Source organism: Ascidia mentula, chromosome 5 (assembly GCF_947561715.1).
Source record: "Ascidia mentula chromosome 5, kaAscMent1.1, whole genome shotgun sequence".
NCBI classification, from domain to species: domain Eukaryota; kingdom Metazoa; phylum Chordata; class Ascidiacea; order Phlebobranchia; family Ascidiidae; genus Ascidia; species Ascidia mentula.
The window spans coordinates 11,413,987-11,438,211 of NC_138570.1; the positions used below are offsets into that span (position 1 = coordinate 11,413,987).

General features: G+C 34.7%; 3 protein-coding genes across 3 annotated transcripts; all 3 read right to left on the minus strand.

Moving 5' to 3' along the window:
* Positions 1–2,380: 2,380 nt before the first annotated feature.
* LOC145902913 (atrial natriuretic peptide receptor 1-like) lies at positions 2,381–9,712 on the minus strand. Its single transcript, XM_082991002.1, has 24 exons — positions 9,672–9,712; positions 9,046–9,109; positions 8,075–8,894; positions 7,415–8,006; positions 7,185–7,306; positions 7,025–7,086; positions 6,403–6,584; positions 6,248–6,337; positions 6,069–6,186; positions 5,924–6,001; positions 5,445–5,621; positions 5,108–5,270; positions 4,954–5,051; positions 4,805–4,896; positions 4,643–4,735; positions 4,186–4,365; positions 4,000–4,123; positions 3,782–3,898; positions 3,555–3,681; positions 3,396–3,494; positions 3,242–3,336; positions 3,021–3,173; positions 2,681–2,742; positions 2,381–2,624 (listed from the first exon to the last, which is right to left on the minus strand). Exons 1-24 carry the CDS (start codon positions 9,710–9,712, stop codon positions 2,381–2,383), a joined length of 3,993 nt encoding a protein of 1,330 aa, XP_082847128.1.
* Positions 9,713–10,104: 392 nt separating this feature from the next.
* On the minus strand, positions 10,105–16,019 carry LOC145902914 (uncharacterized). Its single transcript, XM_082991003.1, has 9 exons — positions 15,884–16,019; positions 15,716–15,821; positions 14,088–14,217; positions 12,410–12,473; positions 12,128–12,338; positions 11,898–12,045; positions 11,587–11,753; positions 11,384–11,517; positions 10,105–10,270 (listed from the first exon to the last, which is right to left on the minus strand). The coding sequence occupies exons 1-9, from the start codon at positions 15,967–15,969 to the stop codon at positions 10,105–10,107; spliced, it is 1,212 nt and encodes a 403-aa protein (XP_082847129.1). The 5' UTR covers positions 15,970–16,019.
* Positions 16,020–17,002: 983 nt separating this feature from the next.
* Positions 17,003–24,225, minus strand: LOC145903986 (beta-arrestin-1-like). The gene is made up of 15 exons (XM_082992186.1): positions 24,062–24,225; positions 22,446–22,525; positions 22,352–22,382; positions 22,178–22,238; positions 22,068–22,112; positions 21,914–22,011; positions 20,903–21,004; positions 20,549–20,676; positions 20,349–20,484; positions 19,896–20,053; positions 19,504–19,641; positions 19,357–19,443; positions 18,537–18,713; positions 18,419–18,474; positions 17,003–17,700 (listed from the first exon to the last, which is right to left on the minus strand). Exons 2-15 carry the CDS (start codon positions 22,472–22,474, stop codon positions 17,663–17,665), a joined length of 1,284 nt encoding a protein of 427 aa, XP_082848312.1. The 5' UTR covers positions 22,475–22,525; positions 24,062–24,225; the 3' UTR covers positions 17,003–17,662.

The window sequence follows — 24,225 nt, forward strand, 5'->3', positions numbered from 1 at the left end:
CTTGTTTAAGAATATATTAGGCACACACGAAATAAAAATATATGCCAGAACCTTCCACCAGAAAGTTATGGAAGATTGTATTATATTATCCCTAGTGTTGCATATCATCACGTGACTAAATCAACCAATAAGCTTCCAGATACCCAAGCATAAATACTCCACAGATACTTTAACCACGTCACGGACGGGCGGATTTCCCCGGTTCATCGTAATATGGTTAAACTAGCGTTTCAAACATGTTTGTCGGAAGTATCATTCTTTCTGAACTAAAATAGTCATTAAGATATTACATCTTGTAGTGGGCGCTATGCCTTATAACTTCATTCTATTTTAGAAACAACATTATATTTTGGAAACAACATTCTATTTCGGAATCAACATTCATCATTCTAATCGAATCAGCCTACAGCTCTGTTCTATTTATCTAAATTAAATCAAGATCGAAATAATCTACAATTCAACCGCAGACGAAGACACCGTTATGTGCTGTTATGTGGAGCCTATTGACGTGTATGAATAAAAATTTTATCCGGAGAACTTGCAAGGATCTGATTGTTTGACCAGTCGAGGCAGAACATATCAGGACAGACATAGGCTATCTATCGAGACTCATGCGCCAGCATCATTAAGGCATTTACCTGTATAATGACATTGCATACTCGCCAGTCGGTATTTTGCGAGCGAAAGCTTCGCATGCAGCTTTCTATGCGAGCATGGATGTACAAAAGCAAAAAATACCGGTACCGGGGTAACATTGAACATGACTTGGAATAGCCCGGACAGTAAGTTTTAACAGACGTTTTTTTGTTTATGTAGATTCCCAAACCAAAGGTCGTTAATTCTTTTCTGTTGTGTTTTCCATGTTTGGCGCAACTGTCATTATTGCGTGAACAAAGGCTGGTTATGTTTGCTTGTTCTTTGCGTTGCAAATATTTGTCACGTGTTTTAACTAAGATTCTATTTGAATTAAGGACTAGTTGCAAGCGTGCGTGGGTAATGGTTTTTGGCTGTTAGCTGGGATTTGTGACAATTAGAAAGTTTTACTGGCATTTTGTTAATGCAACTAATATGGATCTCACAATGGGCAGTCTATATTTGCGTATAAATCGGTCGCAAAACAGTTTGATAAGTGTACTAGTATTTGCCATGTCTGCAAACTGTAAGCACGATTGTGTTTCTTTGTGTTTTATAGAAACCGCTCCTGTTTCGGCGCGTTGATGTTGCGCCCGTCATTAATTCACTGAATACAAGCGTGTGTATGTTCTGCGGACTTGGCGACTGTCTGGGAGAATTGGGAGCGCGTTTTTAACACATTTATGCTAAAGGCTAACTAAACTGCTGAGTGGCGTGTTGAGCCGTCGACCCGCTAAAAATGCACGTTACAGTTTATTTCACATATAACGGAAATCGAATTCGACGCAAAATCAACATTGTGGCTTTCTGAAAGGGAGCATGGCCATTTGTCGTATATGAGGCCTTTCACAGGATGTTCCAACGCTTTGGGTTGCTCATTCAAGAAAATGTATGGTAAAAATACATTAAACCAACAATTGCTGTTTTTTGATTAACTGTACCTGATATATAAATGTACACATACAAATTTGAAATGTTGGTTTAACTGATTAATTGACTTTTTCGATCAGAATTTTTTATGAAGTGTAGGGAATGGCCAGGGCTTGTCACAAGTCGTTTTCTATTAAGATTTTGTTTAAATTCGATTTTCAAATGACTATAAAAGCGTAGTTGTTTTAAGTGAGATATGGTATGTTGCCGGTGTAACCACAACGTATGTGACTGGTCATGAATGCTCACATATGAAGTTACTCTACTTTAGTGCTGATATCATGTTCACTTGTCTACGCTAGTTTGACAGAAACAAGACTTCGATCGAACGATGAAAAGAACTGTTTCAAAACAATATTCTTTTTCGTTTCCGCAACGGCTGAACCGGTGTAACAAAGTGCATAAACAACGTTTGAATATAAAGTTTCAATCACTTTGACAGTACCAACAAAGTTTTTACTCAAAAAACATCGTCTCAAATGTAACACTGCAAGTTTTAATATCGAAAAATTACTTTGCACGTCAATCTGAATCAGGTCAAAAAAATAACGCATAGATAAATACACTCAATCAGTATGCTATATCCAAGCAGCTCTCCACAAAGTAGCTTGGCCATGTAATTTAAAAACAATTGAAGTCCGCTGCAACACATTTTATACTTTTCATGGAGATATAGGCTACTTTTTAATAATTCTAGAAACATAAATGTGTGCAAAATGGATCTTGTTGTATTTGAAAGGAAATGTTTGCAAATGTAAACACGAATGCGATAACATCATCCAATGCTGACATTCATGACTGCAGAAATATTAAGAAGCTACAACTTTTCATAATTCGAATACAAACACATTGGTGCAACAGACGTTGTTCGGCTATTTCCTGATATTGCTTGAAGTGAGCGACGTTGATTTTTTGCGTTATCAACTAAAATTGATTCATCTCCATATTTTGGTGGTTTATAACGCGTTTTGGACACAAGTTCAGGAATCAATGCCAAAGGGGTTGGTATGACAAATGATGAACCTCTTCGACTGGAAACCGGATTGTTGATTGCTCTAGTGCTTGAAGCAAGTTATGATGTTGAAATCGTTATACGGATGTTAAGATATATACTTACCTCATTAAATGAGGTTTGCAGTCAACATGTTCCGAAGCAGACAAATCCAAAGCACAGTAATTCTAAATTCAGTATTTAACAGTATAAAGTGAATTACAATAAATTTTTATGTTAGAAATTGCAGGGACTTTTAATACATTCTTGTTCTTTTAAGTTTACTGGTTATGTTTAAAATCCGCGATTATTTTGTAGTGCTTTGTTATGGCGTTGATGTCACAAAGATGATGCATTCAACTTCAGACGCCGAAGTTAATGAGAGGATTCAAGATTAGTTTTGAGCTATGCTATCACGTTATTTGTTCGCTTAATCACGGTTTCTCGTAAAAATGAGGTTACAAACTTTAGAATTGTTGGTGGACTGGTTGACTGATGGCGCCGACAGTTTGTCGAGTTTTATTCCATGATTAGGTGCATTGATGTCTCCGGGATTGGGAAGGGGTTTTGTAAATCCCTTCATGCCAAGCAACCACCAAGTTTCCATTTTTCCTCGTCCCTTTTACACAATTTCTGATATCAAAATTTTTAAACACACGCTTTAGGCGTGGTAAAACTGCATCTTACTTTTAGCTCGATAGTTCCACGTTTCTGTAGACTAAATTCGTTTTCACTATTATCCAGAAACAGCTTAGTGTCTGAGCTAATGTGAATTCGGCTTGCTGTCGTACAAAACAAAATTGTCACATACATTAAAAATATGTTTTTTTTTAATTCTTACGAATTCCAGTGGTTTCAAGTCTGGAGGCGGTGTTTATTGTATCACCAAACAAGCAGTATCTTGGCATCGTAAGGCCTACGACACCAGCTACAGCCGGACCTAAAACAAACGTTTGCTTTTATTGTTGTTTGAAACAATGCCCATGATTAGTTTTTTTACCAGAATGCATTCCGATTCGAATCCGAACGTCAACTTCCGGAAGGTGTCGAATGCGGAATGTTGTAGTTGCACTCATGATATCTAAAGCCATTAGTGCGGCTTCTTCGGCATGTCGTTCACCAATTACCTGAAGCATAGAATTATCGTATACGTTTGTGAAATATTTTAGACATTCATTGGACCAAATGTTAATCACCAAGTATGGGGATTAAGTAAACAAATAATACCTTAGGAATTCCAGAAGATACCATATAAGCATCTCCTATTGTTTCGACTTTGTAGAGCTCATACCTTTCAATGATAGCATCAAAACATGTGTACAAATCATTAAGAAAATCTACAACCTGCAAAAAAATAGTTTAACTGTTTAAGTTACCAAAGAAATGCAGCATGTTACATGTTTGCAATTATAAGATTCGCTCTAATCTAAGCAACAACACGTCACCTGCATGGGGGAGCTTGCATGGGCTATCGTTGTAAAACCACAAATATCGCTAAAATATATGGTGCAGTTGTCAAATGTTTCTGGAACTATTTTCTGATTGGCCATCAACAACTTTGCAACGGAACTGTAAAGTATTTCTTTCGATAGTAACAGTTTAGTAAATGCATTACACATTGGGACACTAACGGTGGTAACATTCTCATCAACAGTTGCTCAGTTTTCTTTTTTTCCTCTTTAAGTTCAACTGTTCTTTCATTTACTAGCTCTTCCAGATGACTGCTGTAGTCTTCCAACTGTTTCATCATATCTTCAACAATGTTGTGCTTCTTTCCTCGGTTCATGCGTTTGATTTCGGAATGTACAGCACTAAAACAACTCTCATGGTTTAAACATGGTCGTTGATAAATTCTTCATCTGTTTGTTACTTCGGTAAAAAGTAACAAAACATATTCTCTAAGGAAGCCCAGTCAGACGAAAACGTCAGAAAATTCTTTTTTATAGAAAGATGTATGTTTACTTGAAAAGAAAGCATCAGATTAGTATTTATCATGTTTCCCGGTGGTTTACACATATTTTTAGTTTTCACTGGTGGTTGATGTTGTAAATTGGCACCAAAAAATATTGAAAAAATATACTCCTGTACCTAAACGTCAAGCGAAGTTCTGGTTGTTCTTGCCAACATTGTTTCATAATTTGAATTATTTCAATCGGAGCAGCGTCCGCATGAACAGAGGGTCTGGTTACAGGGTCATTGTGAGAAATTACAAAAAATGCAAGTGTTACCACAATCGAGCAGCTTCGTTACCGAATCAGTGGTGGTGCTTTTTTAAGTTTTTCAATTATTTCCTCTGCGGGCAAGTTGACCATAGAAAAGGGATCTTCGCGCAAAATTAATTCCTTGACAAAAGATATGATGGATAAAGGTGCAATTTAAACTTAAACACAAAATTTTACCTGACAAATTATTGAAAAACTGTAAGAGTCCCCTTTTTGTGTTCCAATTAGGCGAAGTGTCGGATCGTTTAGTAATTCAGGGGCGGTCCATAAAAGATCTAAAGCAAAATATCATACAAATAAAAACGACATGTGTTTTATTGGCAATCCGTACCTTTTGGGTCGTTGTTTATCTCTGCACTTACTCCCATACTATTTTGCAGTCTGTTTACTCCATAATCCGTTATTTTGAGAACAAATCTTCCATCAACCACACAATTTCGTGATTTTAATCGGCCATGGCAATGGATGGGGCTTGAGTGAAGATATTTCATCCCCTGCTCCGTTATTTGAAAATTAATGCATAGCACGCTGGAGTTTTGCATGTACATTTAAACTGGTCATTGCGGAAAAATGTTTGACTGTAAGTTACAATGTCACAATACAGCAAGGCCTAATTAAAATTACGTGTAAAAATTGGGATTTACCAAATTAACGATCATTTTACTCACTCGAACAAGATCGTGTAACAGTGACACTTTGAAGGTCCAATTGAGTTCACAGTCACGATTCTCAATTAGTTCCTTTAGGCTTCTTCTATGCCCATATTCGGTAACCAAGCAGGTAAAAGTTTTGTTAGAGTAAAGGCCATGCACAACGCAAAGGTTTTCGTTCCGGAGGTCTTTTATCTAACATATTATTACTTCATTATAAATACTTAAAACAGAAGTTTCCATGTGCCCACAGAAGTGTAGCATATGGTCGTCTCTTTTCTCCAACACTAATCCTTTGATCCATACGAGAACACATGTTGGATTAGTAGAAACAACCCATGTGTGAACAATGGGAAAAGCCTATTACACGCTCGTTGCATTCGCGCTTTGTTTTGAATTATGGCAGCCAAATAAAACATTATATCACCATTTATTTGTTTTGTTTAAACCTACAAAGGTTGCATAAAAGAACAAAACTCGTGTATTCAGTCACCCACTTGTTTAAGGCAATCACGCGTTGATTTCCGTATTTCACGTGCCGGGCCACACAATCGTTTGAGAAATACATATTCACCCTGTATAAATAAACTGTTAGGTTGCGAAAAACTATACATGCATACGCATGGCTCAATGTTAATATACCTTCAACAATGCTAGGTTAACATCTTCATTGAAACCATTTTGATCTGCTAATGTGATTATGCTTCCAATTCCAGAAACATGTGGACTAATTTCCCGACATGAGTCACTTGCAAATGGCCTGCTTTATAGTTAAAAAGTTGTTAGGCCTTATATTCTATGTGAGTTAAAATCCAAATTACCGGTTTGAAACTGTGAGAAATTTTAAATCATTGTCGGTCAAAAAGAGCTTATTTGGTCCGCGTAATAAAACTTGCCATTCTTTTTTCTTTCTGGATAAATGCATCAAGGTACGTAAATCAATTTGGTATCTTAATTTTTGTCCATGGTGTCTTACCGTAAAAACAAATATGCACCATATATCATCATATACAAGCCGGTTCCACAGAACAAAACAACAACGAAGTCTTGCGTTTGAAATCCGTTTGAAGTGACGTGACACAGAAAAGACATAGTATCACAAGTGTCTGTCGCCGGCTTACCATTTAGCGACCACTTAATCTCATTGATAGGTCTTACCTATGTAAGACATAATCGGTTAAAATTCTTAAGTTTATAAGTTTCTGATGGCATTTCAAATAGCACCTAATAAAATTGCAAACATGGCCAAAAATAAGTCAATTAAAAAAGGGTTTAATGTTTATATTTTATTTTTTTTAATCAGCGCAATATGGTTTCGGCCAAGTTCGGAAAGGTTTTTTTTCATTTTTTTAAAGAGTTTAAAGCACAATAAAACCTACGAGGAAAAAAGCCAGTGGTTTACATGCAATCAATTCAATCTGCCTTCATTGGTTTTCTTACTTTACGGACTGAGTGTAGTTAACTTACAAATACCAGAAAAATTGCATATTATGAAGTGAAAATTTTGAAGGGTTTTGAAACCATTTTAAACTATATTAACTTCTCAAGTATTCCAACAAAAATAAAATGACTGACAAATTTTCATTTATTTTACTTACTTCAAAAAATGTTGTGTCGCTCCAAGTTGCGTTGATTATTAAAACCGGTGTCATTGATAGCCCTATAATTAAGGAAGAATTAGAACAACTAAAGGACAACATCAACAACATATTGACCGGGTATTTTTTAAACCGAGCTAAATTATAGGCCTCCACATACCACTATTTTCAATTACGTCCCAAACTGTGAAGTTCATGGTTCTTTCTTGTGAATCTGTGTAGCAAATATTTCCAGTATGTCCATTAGTAATGTGTAGTTGTGATGCTCTTTCTATGAGAAATCTGCAAAAGAATGTGGTTTGTTGCAGCAACTACGGTGAAATACCACATTTACAATTTTTAGTCTCGTACATGTTTATTAAAATGGTAGGTTATAACTTTTGGACTAACCTTCCATTTGTTAGTTTCTCATTCCCATGTATGCGCTTGGTCTCATAAAATGCGCTCATAGCTAAAAGTAGCGAATCCATAAAATAGAAGGTGTCATACTTAAATACATCGTTTGCTTCCAGAATCAAAGATTGATGCGGCAGTGATGGCGATATTGTGAGAACATTTTCGTAAATAATGGAATGTGCGACATCGTTATTCATTGTGTAAACTTCATTCTGTGTGGACCGTTTTGTAATAGTTACTGGAACTTTCATATTTTCCGCGAAGTTTTGGGAAAATCTTTGATTGCCATCTTGATAATCTTGACTAGTTTTGACTTTTCTCGTAAAGTTAGCTTCTATAATCAAGTTTGTGAAACTTAATGAGGAATCCATAGTTTTGGAAACACTTCGTCTAGATTTGAGTACAGTGTTGGTATTTTGTTTAGCATTTAATATGTGTTCTTGTTGAGTTCCTTTCCAGTCAACTACAACAAATGCCCTCGTACGCGCATGTTCTTCATCGACTTCATATGCACTGATAAGTAAGGCGTCCAGAAAACTTGTTTTGGTTTCCTCTCTCGTTTCTTGTGGGACGCAAATGAGAACCGCTAAAACGCAATATTTACAACAATGGAGAATAATTATAAAGAAATAGCAGTTATAATCACAACGTTACCTGAGGCTTGTGCACGACGAAGTTCGCGCCACGTTTGTTCAAAATACTTTGTGTTTGAGTGCACTGTAATATTTTGTCTTGGAAACCTTTTGTAATATTGTACATCAAAGTGGTTTGAGGACATTATCTGTTTCTCTATTTCGTCACATACAAAGCTCCACTCGTCCGGCCAAGCGGTCGTTAAAATAGCAATTTTTCTCCATTTCAGGTGATGTAAAGTACTAGTAACTGATCTCCCAATAGTTTCAGCAGAAGGCAACAAGCTTAGCATCAAAGAAGTGTTTGCAGAATACTGTTGAAAAACACAAGCCCAAGAGAATGTTGGAATATTTAATTCAGTAACCAAAGCATCAACAGCGTCACATAAAAGCTTTCTGCGTCGGAAGTTTGCGGACTGTCGAGCTTCAGTAAAAAACCCAAATATTATTGCATCACAAACATCTTTGTTTTCGTACAGTAAACTGATAATGGTTTTTAAAGAAGCCCCAGGGCTAAAAGGTATTTGACGAAAGGTAAACGTCGTCGCTGATTGATTTGAATATTCTTTAAATTTCTGTTTAACAGCTTGAAACATTTTTGGCAGGTCTTGTGGCCCATCTATAATCCAATTTGAAGACTCGTGAGCAATTTCATCTGCTTGCAAATAAGAATCAACTTTTAAATCTTGGCCATTGTCTTGTTGGGAAATGGAAAGGTCCACCAAAAGACCAATGACGATGTTCCTTGAGCTTGCAAAAGGTAGTTTTAAATAAATTAATAAGAACACCAGAGCAATGTACATCTGACGAGAATCCATGAAGATTGGATCAGAACACCTTTTCTTTTCCAAAATGCGTGCTTCTAATGTGCCATTGCAGTTTCACAATCACTTCACGCTTTCACTTTAAACTTCCTACCTTGATTTATCGCTGTACAAAAGTATCCTATTTATTTCACAATAATTGCGATGCATGTGCACCATACATTCATACCAGCTGGACCTGTAATGATTTGCGTGCGGCGGCAGCGAGGAATTCATTTGTAATAACAGGACGGCTTTACAAAAATGGAGTGGGTAAAAGAGATAAGCGGATTAAATACAATCCTTTTCGACTGCATTATGTTAAAAGCACCATTTTTACAGAGATAAATTTTGGGATTAAGTTGGTGGCATTTAAGTCAAAAAACATCAAACTAAAAAATTATATCTTATTAGCAATGCATAACCTATTTATGTACGGTAAAATATATGTATTTTAAATGGAACAATAGACATTATACTTTTTTGCATAAAAAAAATAATGTATAGCGTTTTGTTGCGTTGATGGGTCCAATAACACATTTCAACGGTAACTCAGAGTGGTGTAACATTACAGTGTGACCCCTTTAAAGAATCAAACTAAAACGTTTTTGACAATAGCAAAGGGTTCAAGAAGCAAAACTTGTATTCTGTGTAAGGAATTTATCGTATTATTCTCGATCACGAGTTTACCGTGTTCTACAACACAAAGTTTACTACAAACTTAATTTTTGGCCCTTCGTTGTTTGTGGTTTTCCGCAAGTGATCTCTTTTAGTAAACAACTATTACTCTACACCTTTCCCACATCTGAACTGTACCTCGAAAACTTCTCTTTGGACAAAACTTCTTCAGGCCCCATAGGTTATATGCTTGACCATCACTCAAAAATGTATTTGAAACATAGTGCTTATAAAAGGTTGTTGCGTCAAAAAGATGTTTATGATGAATATTGTAAAACTAGCGAACCTCACGGCCCCGCGGGTGTTACGACCCACAAGTTGAAAACCGCTGACTGATCTACACTTGGTTCAACATAAAACTAAACTAACTAATTTAATTCATTTTATATATAGTTTTGCGAGGTTCTTTCGTCATTTGTTCTGGTAACAATTATGAAATTTTAAGTATCATTTAATTTTCACATCAAAAGTTTTGGACATACCATTCAAAATTAAAATATTGGACATAATTTGGTATACAAACGTATTTTGGTACATAAGATAAGTCTTGTAGTAAAGGGCTTGCAGTTCGTCATTTTACAAAAAAATTGAACAGTTTTATCTCACAGCTCCCAAATTCTAAGATGGCAAGTGTATTTCCATTCTTCTGCAAGCAAACGTGCGTAGGCATTTTTATTCCGTCAGATTGTGCAAGAATATGCTTTATAAATTGTCCTCTGCAATTGAAGACAGATATCCTATACAAAATAACGATTTTGTTGTAATATATTGATTAGTTAGACTTTTTATGAAATATTGAGGTCTGTGGACAACCACATAACATTTACCTGATGCACTTATAACAAACAAAGTGGTGTATTTCTCTTAAATACGAATGGGTGTGACGAAATAGCCAGAAAAAAATTAGATTAAAAACCAAACTTTAAATTTGCATGAAATTACCACACGGATCTCTTGGTGGTCCACGGAAACCAAGGTTGGGAAACATTAGTGGCGATTCGTGATTTAATTGGCTTTTAATTTATCATTATTAGTAGTTCAAACGTTTTCCGCCCTATCAAGTGACTTATTTTGTTACAGTTGTTTTTTTAAGACCGCTGGTATCAGCGACATTCTAGTGCAGGTGCTTGGTTGGTTGAGCACAGTCGTTTCATTGCCGTATTAATGTCTGGACAATGTCGTCTCGTTAGGCTTGTTGAGGATGCAGTTAGGAATGCTTGTTTCACGTGGCCAGACAATCTTATTTAACTGCAAGGCGCAAACGAAGTCAAGAACAAACATGTTTATACGTTTGCCGTAAACATTTTTGTTAATTTTGTCAATTGTATCTGTGCGATAGCAACGATTGGGTGAGTTTGGCATAACCAATTCTAATCTCAGAAATTTATTAGCTTTATTACTGTTTAGATTTGCTTTGTCCATTTTAAACGTCTGCTTTGCATGGCCCTCTGCTTCTGTTACAGGCGTATACAGTTTTGCGCGGCGGCAAACGACTTCGTGACATGGGGATTATGGCATGCAGTGACACTATCTGTTGATGAAATTTTTTTGATTTGGTCCTTTTTATGAATTTAAACTGAGTTTATAGTTTGTTGGATTTCATTTGTTTTATCTTTTTGAGTGTTAGAAACTTATATTTTGTTGGTTGGCTCTATTGTCAACATTGGATTTATCAACATACAAATTTTTTCAACACTGCATATTTTTTTATACTGAACTATTCGCAGATAAATAAAAAAAAAACAGTAAGTTTATTATTTCAAACTATAAATGTTATTTGCCTATCTAAACGTTAAATTTCCTTGAATCGGAAACCTAAGTTTAAAGAGATATAATAAACATGCTCCTACCGATTGTTCCACCAATCTGCAACCAATATATTATCTTTTGAGTCGCAGGTTAATCCGTAGGGCAGATCAAGCTTTCCGTCCTCTTTGCCCCTTTCTGAAAACTCCAATTTTTTGCGTCCGTGTCGATCAAATAACTAAGAGGTAAATAATTTACTGTCACTTAGGCTAAAGTGTCATTTTTAAGTTAGTGATATTTAATTTACTTGTACTCTGCATTTCCAATCAGCAACTGCTACATCTCCATTGGATAAAACACCAATCCCAGTTGGGCAGCATAAATCGGTTTCTTTTCCAAAGAAGTGAAGCCAGTTTCCATCAAGTGATATCATGGCTGCTGAGTCATTGTCCGCATCAGTAACGGCTATAATTCCTGAGGACATGCTGAGTTATTTTGTCATTATGTCTTGTTCATATAGAACACATACTTGGAGCAATAGTATGCGTAGCTTTTTTTAAATGGAATTATTAGCATATGCGCCAAATGTCAAATTGATTTATAAATTCACATTATAACCTTCTTCGTTTAAAGATAAATTCTTGCAAAAACGTAGGTTGTTTTTTCCATATTCATGCAGAAGTCTTCCTTGATTTGACCATAAGGTTACGGCATTACCACTTGCAACCACAAACTCTCCCCTTTTGGTCATAGCTGCTTGAAATTTCTAAACAGGTTTACCAGCTAATACGCAAAAACGGTTACATATAATTAAAAAATAAACTCTGCGTAATGTTGATCTTTCTTACATGTCTGTTGTCTACTCCTGGAAATATTTTTACAGAACTAACAACTTGTCCAGTGTTAAAATTATGTACGCGAATCCATCCATCAAAGCAACAGGAAACAAACTGTGCTGAACCAGTTGACGAAATTGCCAGAACCGGCGCTCCAACGTTTACTTTAACCTCGCATGTCACCTGACCCCATCGACCCACATCGACAGTCTTTATGTGTTTTCTATTTGTGGATAAAAGTACAGTTATCAACACTGCTTTCCCAAGTCGTAGCTTTGAGCAAAAATTTCTTACATTCTCTTTTCAGAAAGTGATTGTTGAAATTTAAACGTCTCACTTGGTTTGTGATAATTTGTGTCTAAAAAACAATTATTGTAACAAAAAACCGCAGTGCGAAATTTTTTTTACAGATATAACAACCTGAAAGTTCTCAGAAGATGCTTGATAATTGCTAATGATATTATTTGAAATAATATTTTTATTTAATCCACGTAATTTGCTTGATCAATTTCATTTCGCTCTTAATATAATGTTCGCGGCAAACTTAGTCTTTGTATTTTAGAGGTAATATGTTATTTGGTGTGCACCTTTAGAGTCATCGACTTTCATAGAAATAATAGAGAAGTTTTCATGAAGCCACCGCCGCGTTTTTTGACCACGACGAAATTTCTGCCTGCGTTTCCCATTTTTAAAGTGTCGATTTTTCCGAAAATGTTTTCACAATTTTCAAAATATTCATATTGCTGAATTTGTCACATAGACTTTTCACTTAGGTATGATAAAAATGGCTGCAGGGGTACTTTAGGGGTTTGGTGTAGCAAAAGGCATAATAAGATTTTTTATATATGTATAGCCTACTGTGGTCTATAAATATTTTCAATTTGGACTGTTTGCGTTTCATTTGGACTTTCAAAAACTTAAAGGGTGTGTTGGCTGCGTCCATCTCTTATACATGTAAATAAAAAGGACAGTAGTATTGTGCTATGAAACATAATAGTAAATAAGATGTTACCAAACACTATTTATCGAAGGTCAATTTTGATCAAGTGAGATGCCCTGGGGACAGCGCGTTTTCTCGACGATTGAAGTACAACTTTCCAAGACATTGGGACACGTAGGCGTCTGACTCGTTGTCCTTACTTATACTTAAAATACAGTGTAGTCGTTCACGCAAAAATAAAATGATTTGTACAAATTTCCAAGACATCCATACCAAGGCGATGTTCAACTTCTTTTGGAGTCGAATGAATAAACAAAACTGCGTCCTTACAAAACATAAAAAAAAACTAGCCAACTTTGTACAATAACCCACCGAATCGCGCAGTTGTATTTAAGTTCTTCTATTGGCCTAAATTTATCTTCTGTCCCGTATTTTTTGAACGGGAGCCAAAGGTTGTTTTTGGTTCAATACATTTAAACGTAACTAAAAGTAAAAAAATTCAAATTTGCTGCAAACAATAGCGCGCAGTACTGGAAAAAATAGCGTCTGTCATTAGCCGCATGTTTTTCTAATACGTTTGAAATATGGGTACCATGTGTAATTCCTTCGTGCAGACACATGAAGTTCTAGGCGAAAAAGTAGGTCACTCGTTACATCTGATCAGAGTGCCGTCCAGCATGTTAGCGCCAGAGGTTTCTACTGTTCGGCCAGTTTTATCGTTTTATCATTTTAGCATTTAACTATGTCTTTTCTGTTTTATTTTGTTTGTATGGAACTGAAAATGCTTTATAAAAAGCGAAACATTTTTTCTAAAACTAGAAGCGTGGACACAAAGTTGTCATAGTGATATTTAAAATGGTCTGATTAATATGATGTAACAAACACACCATCACATTAAAAGCAGAATAAAAAAAAATTGAATGAACAATATTTTTGTAGTAAGTGGGCGGCGAATATTATTCTATTTTCGTAATGCGCCATAAGCTAAAAAAGTTTTATAGCCAATGGTAAACAGCCTAATTTTTTAAAAACCTTTGTGTGGGGCTTCCTTATCCGTTGCTGAAAATTGTCTTTCCATCGATGAAACATCCTCAGCAATGTAAGGCGAGTGATCAATTGGACGGGAAATCATCATTTTCCTAGATGCGGTCTTGGCGCCTTCCTGTTACGTATACAGAATTAAGAATTGCACTGAATGGTGCTTTGGCAGAATTGTGCAAAAAAGTTTCGTCGTTTTTCTCACACCTTCTTCTGCGGTTTGTAATTATATAGTTTGGTACTCAAAATCTGTTCAAATTAGTTTTTCTTGATATGTTTTGAAACGTGCTCTAAACGCAGACAACAAAACGTTTTACACATGTTCGCCTGATGGTCTCAGGTGCTAAAAATAAGCCTGTTACCTGCAGGTATTGCACGAAAATGTTTAACTGTCGACTACCGTTCCTACAAGTTGTGTAATGCCGTACATCCACATTTAGTACTTCCATCACAGTTAACCAGTGTGGCCTACGATTTGAATTTGTTTCTGCCTTTGTTCAACATATTGTTGGTGATATATGCAATTGGTTTAAAATTTAGGGTTGTGTTTATAGGTTAGAATTTAGAGTCCAATTACATAGGGGCGACAGCTCTGGTTTATTTAAAAACATTCCCTTATGTCTGTCCTGTATCTATATATGGACATGTTGAACGATTACCTTCATCGTGTTTCTTTTTCGTAACCTGGGGTCAAAGCCCAACTATGAAAGGTTTCAACGGGCCGTACTATTTTATCAAGTCTAACTCACATTTCCGTTTAAAATTGGATCCTTTAGTATTAAACCTAGCGGACATGTAGTATATAAAGGTACTTTACACAGGCCAATGTTACAAGTTACACACCAAGATGCATTTAAGATATAGGCCATTTCACCCAAAGCTTAATTAATGCTCACCTTTTCATTCTTTATTTTCACATGGGCGCCTGACTTTACACCTGAGGTTTTATTGGTACCTATGCCATTTTACTTCCTGTAAGGGCCTATGTGATGTTCATTTATGTTGCAGTTGTTCACGCAAAAATAAAATGATATAATTTGATTTTCAAAATGGAATAATTGCCTGTTTTAAGACTGTACTTGATAACTTTTTCGTATGGTTAAGTGTTACATTTTATTTCATGAAGATTCAAACTTAATTAAAGTGGTCCAAACGTTAAACCTACACCCCAAAACGATAATATTGAATCAAAGGAGTGGTAGTAATTTTATAGGTGCTGGAGCGCTGCGCAATGATAAACACAAATTGTATCAATAAAGAATGTCGTCTTGCTAATGACCGGACCATTCATTGTTACGTGAGCTCCGGCAGCACTAGCACCCATCAATCACTTATAGAGATCTTTAAAGTTATGGCAAATACTACATTTAGGTTACTTGCGCAGCTTTCGAATCTTCAATTCTTAAAATTATACAACACAAAAAAGCATTGTTGCTGTTTTGCTTCAGGTTGTAGCAAAGTTGTGGTCGCACAGACGCTTGTTGAGTAGGTTGGTCGATATTCTTATAGATTGGCATAGCAACAGGATTTGCAAGATTTAATGAAAACCACAGACAAATTGAAGCATAATCCGTTATCATAATTCCTAATATTGTATCGGCAATGCTATTGAAAAAAATTACCTCATTTAAAACATCCTCTGTTGTTACCACATCTGCCAAAAGCATTGGACTTTTTGACACCACACTGTTTGTTACAGATAACAAAACATTACTCTTCTTCGATGACCTAGTGAAGGGTTTGTTACAACACAAAAAATACACTTACACTTTAACGAAACATCAACTTACTGGCTGGGAGATAGGGACTCATCCTTTTTCGAAAACTTGCTTCTTTTCGTAGATAAACGGTTTGAGAATTTCGGCGATGAAAGCATAATTGTCCCACCCGTATAACAACACTACGCTACCCAACTATTTTTTTTCTGTAATTAATTAGTGCCAATTGTCATAATAAAGCTTTGCGTAATATCCTATAATGTAAGAATAAATAATGCCGATGATGATACACCGGCAAACAACTAGCCGGAGTATAACATATAGCTTAATTTCACTTCGTGATAAAAACATGAAATCTTCGAAAATTTGACTACAAGTATTTGTGCTACCATATTGAAGGATATTGTGCTGTATGCCTGAGATAACATACAAAAATATGCTGTATTTCTGCATATGACTCATTCTCTCAAACAAAGAATACATTAAGTAAAACGACAATACATTTGGCTTTCATTAATGTCAGTCCCTAAACTATGCCTTAAGAACAAACTCTGAACAGGCAAGTAAAGTCTGGCTGAACTAAAGGCCACTTGCGCGGCAAGTTCCGATACACTGTTTTTGTCAGAAAAGTCGTGCACTGAGTTATCAGTTACCGAAAACTGGTAATTGACATCTTGCAGAGTTGGGACAATGAGATGGTTCTAATTCTAGAGCAAAATGTCCGTAATTCAAATCTAATTGGGAAAAACAGAGTGTTGTTAAAATTAATACTAGACTTTGCATTCATGGGCGTGTAAGCTCAAACTGCAGTTATAACTAGTTTTCAGTTTTACCAAAATTGCTACTTTGTCCAACAGCCTTTTTTATTCAGGACAAGTTCTCACTAACACAAGCAAATTGTACAAAACGTGTTAAACATAATTTTGGTGTATTACTACGAAGCATTGCCATTCTGGTGATAACAGATCTAGCATGAATTGAATGTGACTTGTTTATCTGTCAGTAACTCTAATCTTAAGAAAAACCAAAATTTTAATTCTAAACAAGTAGCTATAATTTCAATTCTAATCTAATTTAAAAAAGCTAGAAAAATGTAGTTGTCCAAGTCCGCTTTCTACCCGGTCATTACCAACTTTCATGCTAGACACAAAGTGAATTGGTCCAAAAATATACCAATTTCCAAGTATGGCCTTTAATTTTATTATTTCAACATCTAACAGTGACACATACTGCACAAAAAAGGAAACTAATTTAGAGATGTGACAAATGTTGACAAAAAAAAGGAGAAACACAATTTGTAAAAGTTGTATCTATTCACTAAACCAAATGTACAATAAGATCAAATACATGGCAAGCATGGCCAAATTAGCAAGAGAGAGCAACCAAAGCACAAACCAAGTTAATAAATTAACACTAAATCAAAGAAATGCATTTTATTGTTGTCTTTTTCGTGGTTACAAATTACAACTTGTAAGCAGTTGTAAAAAAATATTAATTAAAAGAATGAACAAAACAACCACAAAACCTGATCACGGTAGCCACATTAACAAAACAAATAATCTCTTGATAAACCCGGCAGTAATACAAACAATACACAACAAAACTGGTAAGAAAAATTTATTTCTGCTAAATTAAAATGTAAGAAGTTTAGAATAATAAGAATTAGATTTAGACCCAGCTTTGGTCCATTCACTAGTTACAGTACAGAAACATCTTGGATAAATGAGGCATTAATTTAATAAAAAAAATGGTGAGGAAGAAGCAGCAGGTGAACACTTAAAACAAACTTTTAAAACAATGCAACTGAGAGCCAGCTATTCACATGACAAGTCTATCTTCCATAAGTTTCCATTATTTTCCACCCTTACCTTCCTGTGCCTTTTCCATCTCTAAAATTCAAACATGATTATTATAAAAGGTTTAGAAGAATGTAACAATATTCCCACCAAATTGAGTAACATTGGAAATTTGTAACCAAGTCAAGATATGTGGAGTACAAAGATTGGTCTAATTTTAGTAAACTAAATATGTTTGTTTTGGTTGATTTTTTGCTCAGAAGTTTTAAGCCAAATATCATTTCCAGTGGGCACAACATTTCTTTATAAAATAAATTACCAGTATTGCAGTTTTTAACCAAACAATAAACAAAAAGTTAATTTAAACATGTTTCTGAAACTACAGACAAAAAATAGTACCAGCTTAAGGAAACATATTATGTAGTACACCAGAACTTATTAATCACCACCATATTTAACTTGTGCAGATTTTGTCTGTGCAAATTACACAAGTTATGGTTTTTGAATTTTTACTTGCTTTATCTAGACCCATTCCCCTTAAAACAGATTTTTGTGATTTAGTACTGACAAGGGGCCTATAGTTTAAATCACTATGTTCGCCCAGGTTCAAGAAAAAAAAAAACTCTTTGAGTGATAAACATCAATATACAATATTTTCTTTGAAATATATATTTGACATGGACATATGTATATGTTTTAAATGGTGCATGAAGATCTTTAAATTTATTGTATGCCTTGTTGTGTTATTACACCATATACTGTACAGTTCGCGTTGAAAAAGATTAAGCGAAGCAAATTAAAACAAACAAACCTTGCAAACGCATTCTTGCAAAATCTTCAAAAACAATGTCATCAGGGGGTGAAGCACTAAAGATGATGTTGACATAAAAATCTTATATTTTTGCCTACAGATCTGTTCAGTGTCTTACCTTGCTTCAAATGAAATTAGGTTGTGATCAATGGGTTCCCCGGAGCCTGTTGCCTCACCTTCTTTATAAGCCTGCTTATTGTCAATCATTTTCGATGGTGAAGGATTTGATATCAGTGGTTCAACATCCATCGGTTTTGAATGCATAAGAGTTACTGGGAGTTCCACACTTAGCTCACTAAAAAAATGTTACATGTAGGAGTTAAAATGAGTAAACAAAAAAAAACGACAATTCTAATTACACAATGTGGCTATTTGGAAGGGCACTACACATTTAATATTGTATGCTACAATAGGACAAATCTGTGCTTGTTTTGATTGTCACATGGAATCTTGCCGTTTATTTAGGCCTGAAGAGAATATTCAATCTTATTGAGGCAAGACGATCATTCAACCTTTAGACCAGTGTTTCCAAAGTGGTACTATTGATATGTAACAGCATTCCAGGTGGTAAGCGAGCACCTCCTGGCTATTATTTTTTTTTAATTATGTAATTGGCATAAAGTTTGCCTGAATGTGCAAGAAGTTTAAGAGCTCCTACACCAAAATAAACCAACATTGACAAACAGCTCACTACAGCCTACCTTCTTTATCGTCGATAATTGAAAATTTAGGAAGCATGATACAAACCAAAATGTATTTTAGTCAATGTATTACCTTATTGTTATGCCAATATATTTTACCATTGTGAATATTTATTATCACTTTACAACTATGTAAGATTAAAAACAACATTTTTTTGCATTGCTTTCCCATTATTATGCATAATATACATTTCCCTACATCATCATGAAAACTCAAATTAAATGCCAATATCTTACCCACTTAATGATCCCAAAAGCAACTTCACTTTAACTTTGTACTGAACTATTATTCCAAGATTTTCCTTCGGAACACCTTCTTTAATTCTGTTAAAAACAGCAAATTTATGTTTTTAAACGTATGTCGTCCAACAGGTATATACTAACATAGTGCTTGAAGCAAGGTTGGTATCTTCATGTTTGAGCTGGCCATCCAAAGCAAGTCCACGCTTGTCTTTATTGTTGCTCAAGAGAGGACAAATTTGGTATACCTTGCATAATGTTGAACTAGGTGCAACTTGATCCCTTAAAAAGCAACAGGATCTGAAGTCAGGCATAGAAAATTGTGAACCAATTGGGTGTGGCATTTTACTAATTGCAAATGGATGCTCGCCACATGATTTACAAAATTTACACACACACCAGAAATTTAACTGGCCCACTGCATCTTTTTCCGACATATAAAACATCTGGTGGACTATGTGATAATTATTAGTGGCCACTCCTGGGTTAAGTGAAGAAACAACAAAATGGTCGTTTTTTACAAAATTTGAACCTACTCAGCTTCCAAAATTGCAACAGGACATTTGTACTGAGCATTTGAAAAAAGACAAATGTCAGCAAACTGGCGAACTGAAATTTTGATCTTCTTCACTGCTTTGGATGAGTTGTTAGTAACTTGAACGTTAACTCCAATGGTTTCTCCATGATAGTAAAGCTGGGTAATGAAAAATTATCAAAAGTAGGAATATTTCACTACCTGACAAGATAGGACAGATCCGTCGGTACCACCTAGCAAGTAGGCTGATTACTGTTGTCTGAATGACATTTTTCCTTTTTTTCACTTATATCAAGAAAAATTTGCAAAAACTGTCCAGCTAGGTTAAGGTTGGTTGTCAGCGATACTGAGTATGGTTCTTAGCACTTTTGAATGTGAAAGCAGTAAAACATGTGCACACTCTTTAACTTGACAAGAGGAATAGTGTAGACATCTATTAAAATAATAAATTTACGTCTTTGTCCAAAGAAGCTTCCAAACACAATGGTTTGTCACTCATTAGAAATTGTTTTTGAGCTTCAGCAGTTGGTTGGGGTCCTTTCTTGTCAGGAGCAAACTGAACCTTGCGAATAGCCAGACGCACAGAATTTCTAAAATTAAAAATCATCGTAAATTTATGACAGCATTTAAGAACAAAGTATGCAAAGCTACCACCGTTTATGGATCTTCTCATCATTATCTTCTGAAACATACGTTTTTAGTTCATAATCTACCCCACATGGTTTTCCAGTATCACCAGGTGCTGGCTGCAGTGTGACTGAACATGGCGAATCTTTTGGTATCTGTGTACAAAGCACATAACATTTATTTTTGATTGGCAAAAAAACTTTGGGGACTAGTGCTGGACCAAAGCTGATTGTTTGAGTCAATTTAAACTTTGGTGACCCTGAAGTAGCAAATGAATTTGTTTGCTGAATTTTAATATAGTTGTCTTCAAAAAGCACTAGCTCATCACATAAGGCCCTGAAAAGTTTTGCATGTTTCAAAAATAAATGAAAATTGACATACTTCAATGAAAAAAGGGTAGGCATTGTCGCCAAGTTTTTTCATGAGTCGCTCTTGCAATCTAGTTTTTGGCTTCTTATCCTCTTCGTTTACAGGTGGAAACACCTTCCAAGAAAAAGTCTTAGTTAAAAAAAAATTAAAAGATTCTCAAAATTGCTACATACATACTTACCACTTAATTTCAAGGTGTGAATTATTAGTTTCAGTTACAAACTTTTATAATTGGTAAATAACAATTTTAGCAGTGAGCCTAAATTTTAGTGTGCAATTTCACATTCTGGTAGTCATGGCCATTAGATAATTCTAATTCTCTGTGTCACAATCTAATTTAGAAAAACTGAGTAGGCTCTTATTTCTATTTTTAATTTAATTTTCGGTTTTACCCAAATTGCTACTTTGTCCTGCAGTCTTTTTAATTCAGTCTTGACATCACTACCAAAAGCAAATTGTACAGCACAAATGTGTCAATACTATTCTAAATACCCAGACAGAATATTAACAACAATATTCTGAAACTACTGCAAATGACTCAAAATAAAATATTCCAGCTACTGGGTCGAGCAGGGGTTCCCAATTTTTTATAGTCATGGCACACGGATCCTTTTTACTCATTCACCAAATTTTTAAGTCAGTTCAAGTTGAAAGAAAACAACAGCATTAGGAAAGTATGGCCATATTTAGGTGAATGAATCGACTTCTTTCTGGGTTGCTTTTTTTCGAACATTGTTTGTTCTTAATAAGTATTATGGAGGAAAACAACAATTGTAGTGGTATAACATTTTTATTAAAAATTTAGGCATATCTGAGCCCGCTTCAAGGTATACCATTTTGAGAAACAGTTCAAATGTGCAAATGTGTTTTATTGACATTTTTTTTCTCAAGTCAATTCCATTTAGTGTAATATTTTGCTCCAAGGAGTTGGCTTTTATCAGCTTTGTTACAGTATGTACACAGTTATTTTACACAAACTTAATGAATACACAAATACATGAAAAATATGCAATAATGTAAAACCTGCAAAGTTGTTGTGCAAAAGTCTTTTCGAAAAGTTAAACCCAGAACATCCAAATCCTCACGACCATATCGAAAAGCACATAAAAGCTTGACAAATACTGAAATTAATAAATGTTTAATATGTATGGCATATAAACATTTTAACGTATTTTACCTTTTCTTTCCTTGATGTATTCTGGGTCCACAAGCACAACACCATCTATACAGCAAATATATATACTTGTTAACAACAAATGCCTAACTTGTGCAAGAATTACATGTTACCTATCGGCTCAGTGTGGGAAATGTGGTCGACATAATCTCTTTTACCCAAGTATGCTGTTATCTGTTAACAAAGTAAGGGACACTCCAATTAAAACATTTTTTTAAAACAAAGAATAAGTATACAGCATCACAGTCATCATAAAACTATAGAGATAAATACTTTCTGATATATACCTTTCCATTTGGACTGCTTTTCTTGAAAACTCTGCAAAATAACAACATACATTATCACATAAATGCACATTAACAATAAAAAAAAGGTTTTTACCTGGTACCAGTATTTTTATCAGAAGACATGCTGAAGATGCAATATGTGTAAAATAGCCTACAGTCTCTCTAATATAAAACCTGAAATATAATGAGAAACTATCAATGATCTAACTTGTTTATCTTTAAATCTTGTTTAAAAATAAGTTATTAACACAGGTAATGAAACAAAAAGACTACTGACAATCCAAAACCAGTTTTTCCAAAAAATTGAGGCCCTGTTGGCAACACATTAGCATGAAACAACAATGGAAGTGACATCATCTCTTCCTTAGATTTATGCAAAATCTCATAATAAATTTAATATTGCTATTAATGTTTTAACAATTAACAGATAGCTTTGGTTTGTGTGATGTACATTTACACTATTTAACAAAGGCACTAAAAAACACATTAACGATTTATTACTTTCATTTATTTAAAACTCATTGGCGACAACTATCTACACAAAAACAACAATAAAAAAGATTTAAACCTTGTAGTGCTGCTGTTAATAGACACAACAAAGCATAATGGCTTAACCATTTTCTATTGCACAATAAAACAGTTGACTAATGGTAAAGTCAATCACAACCCACAGCCATTATCTTTTCCTTCTACGTTATTGGTAATTGGTAGGAATAATATGCAGTAAATTTCCAGATTTTTTGAAATATGTAATAAACATTAATGACATAATTGAACAATTATGAATTGTAGATCATTTTCTTAGCCTATGACTAAATTCATATGTATTTTTTGATTAAACCACAGTTACCGAAATCAATAACTAGCAAGGATACATGCAAGCATAAATCTGCGACAAATTAAACCTGAAGTCATGAAGTAACAGGACAAAAATAAATACACTTTATAGCATAGATAGATGGAAAACATGGTCACTTTACTAAACTACATTGCTGAAGTTTTTCATCCAGTTGTTTTAGGACAAAATTGTTCACACCTGAAGGTCAAGTCTAGCAAAACTTCACAAACTATCGATTTTGTGCAAAATGCTACATTTACAAAAACGTCACATGGATTGAAATTGTTTCCACAATGGCACAATCAAAATGCATGTGATTTATGTTTGTTTTGGTGCCTTATAAGTATATACAATCTTATTTCAAAAAGATTTCTTTAAGGGTATAGGTGATGTAATAAATCGAACAGAGAAGTTCCATAAGGCAGTAATCACTAAAACAACTTGTACTGCCTTGTCACAAACAAACTCACTTTGTTTTTGTTTAACATTTTTTTTTGAAACAAAGTTTTGGCCTTACCCTGACTTGGGTACCCATACATTTGAGATTCTTGTTAGCAAATGCTTAAGAATCTCAAATATTTTCTAAAAATTTTTAAAATGTAATTAAATTCACTATTTAGATCTATTGTTTAAATTAGTGGTTTTCAATCTTGCAGATTGGTAAAATTAATACAGCCCAGTAATTTTATAAAATCCAAACTAAACATAATGAACAGAACATATCCAAAATATGATGTGTCTAAATGACATTTTTTGCTTGAACAGAACATATTGATGAAAAGAATATTCAATGAAGAAAAAGTAACCTAAAATAAATGCACTTTGCACAACAACAAATCTATTAAATATAAAGAATATAAAAAAACACAGACCTGCACTGGTTGATAAGAAACAGTGGTCCAAACGTGCATATTGCATTTTACTACTTATTCAATAGTTTTGTCAAGAGTAACTACATGACTCACTCATTTAAATATATACACATTACACATATAGCCTAATGCCCAGCTAATATAATTTCATTTCCTTTTCTGTC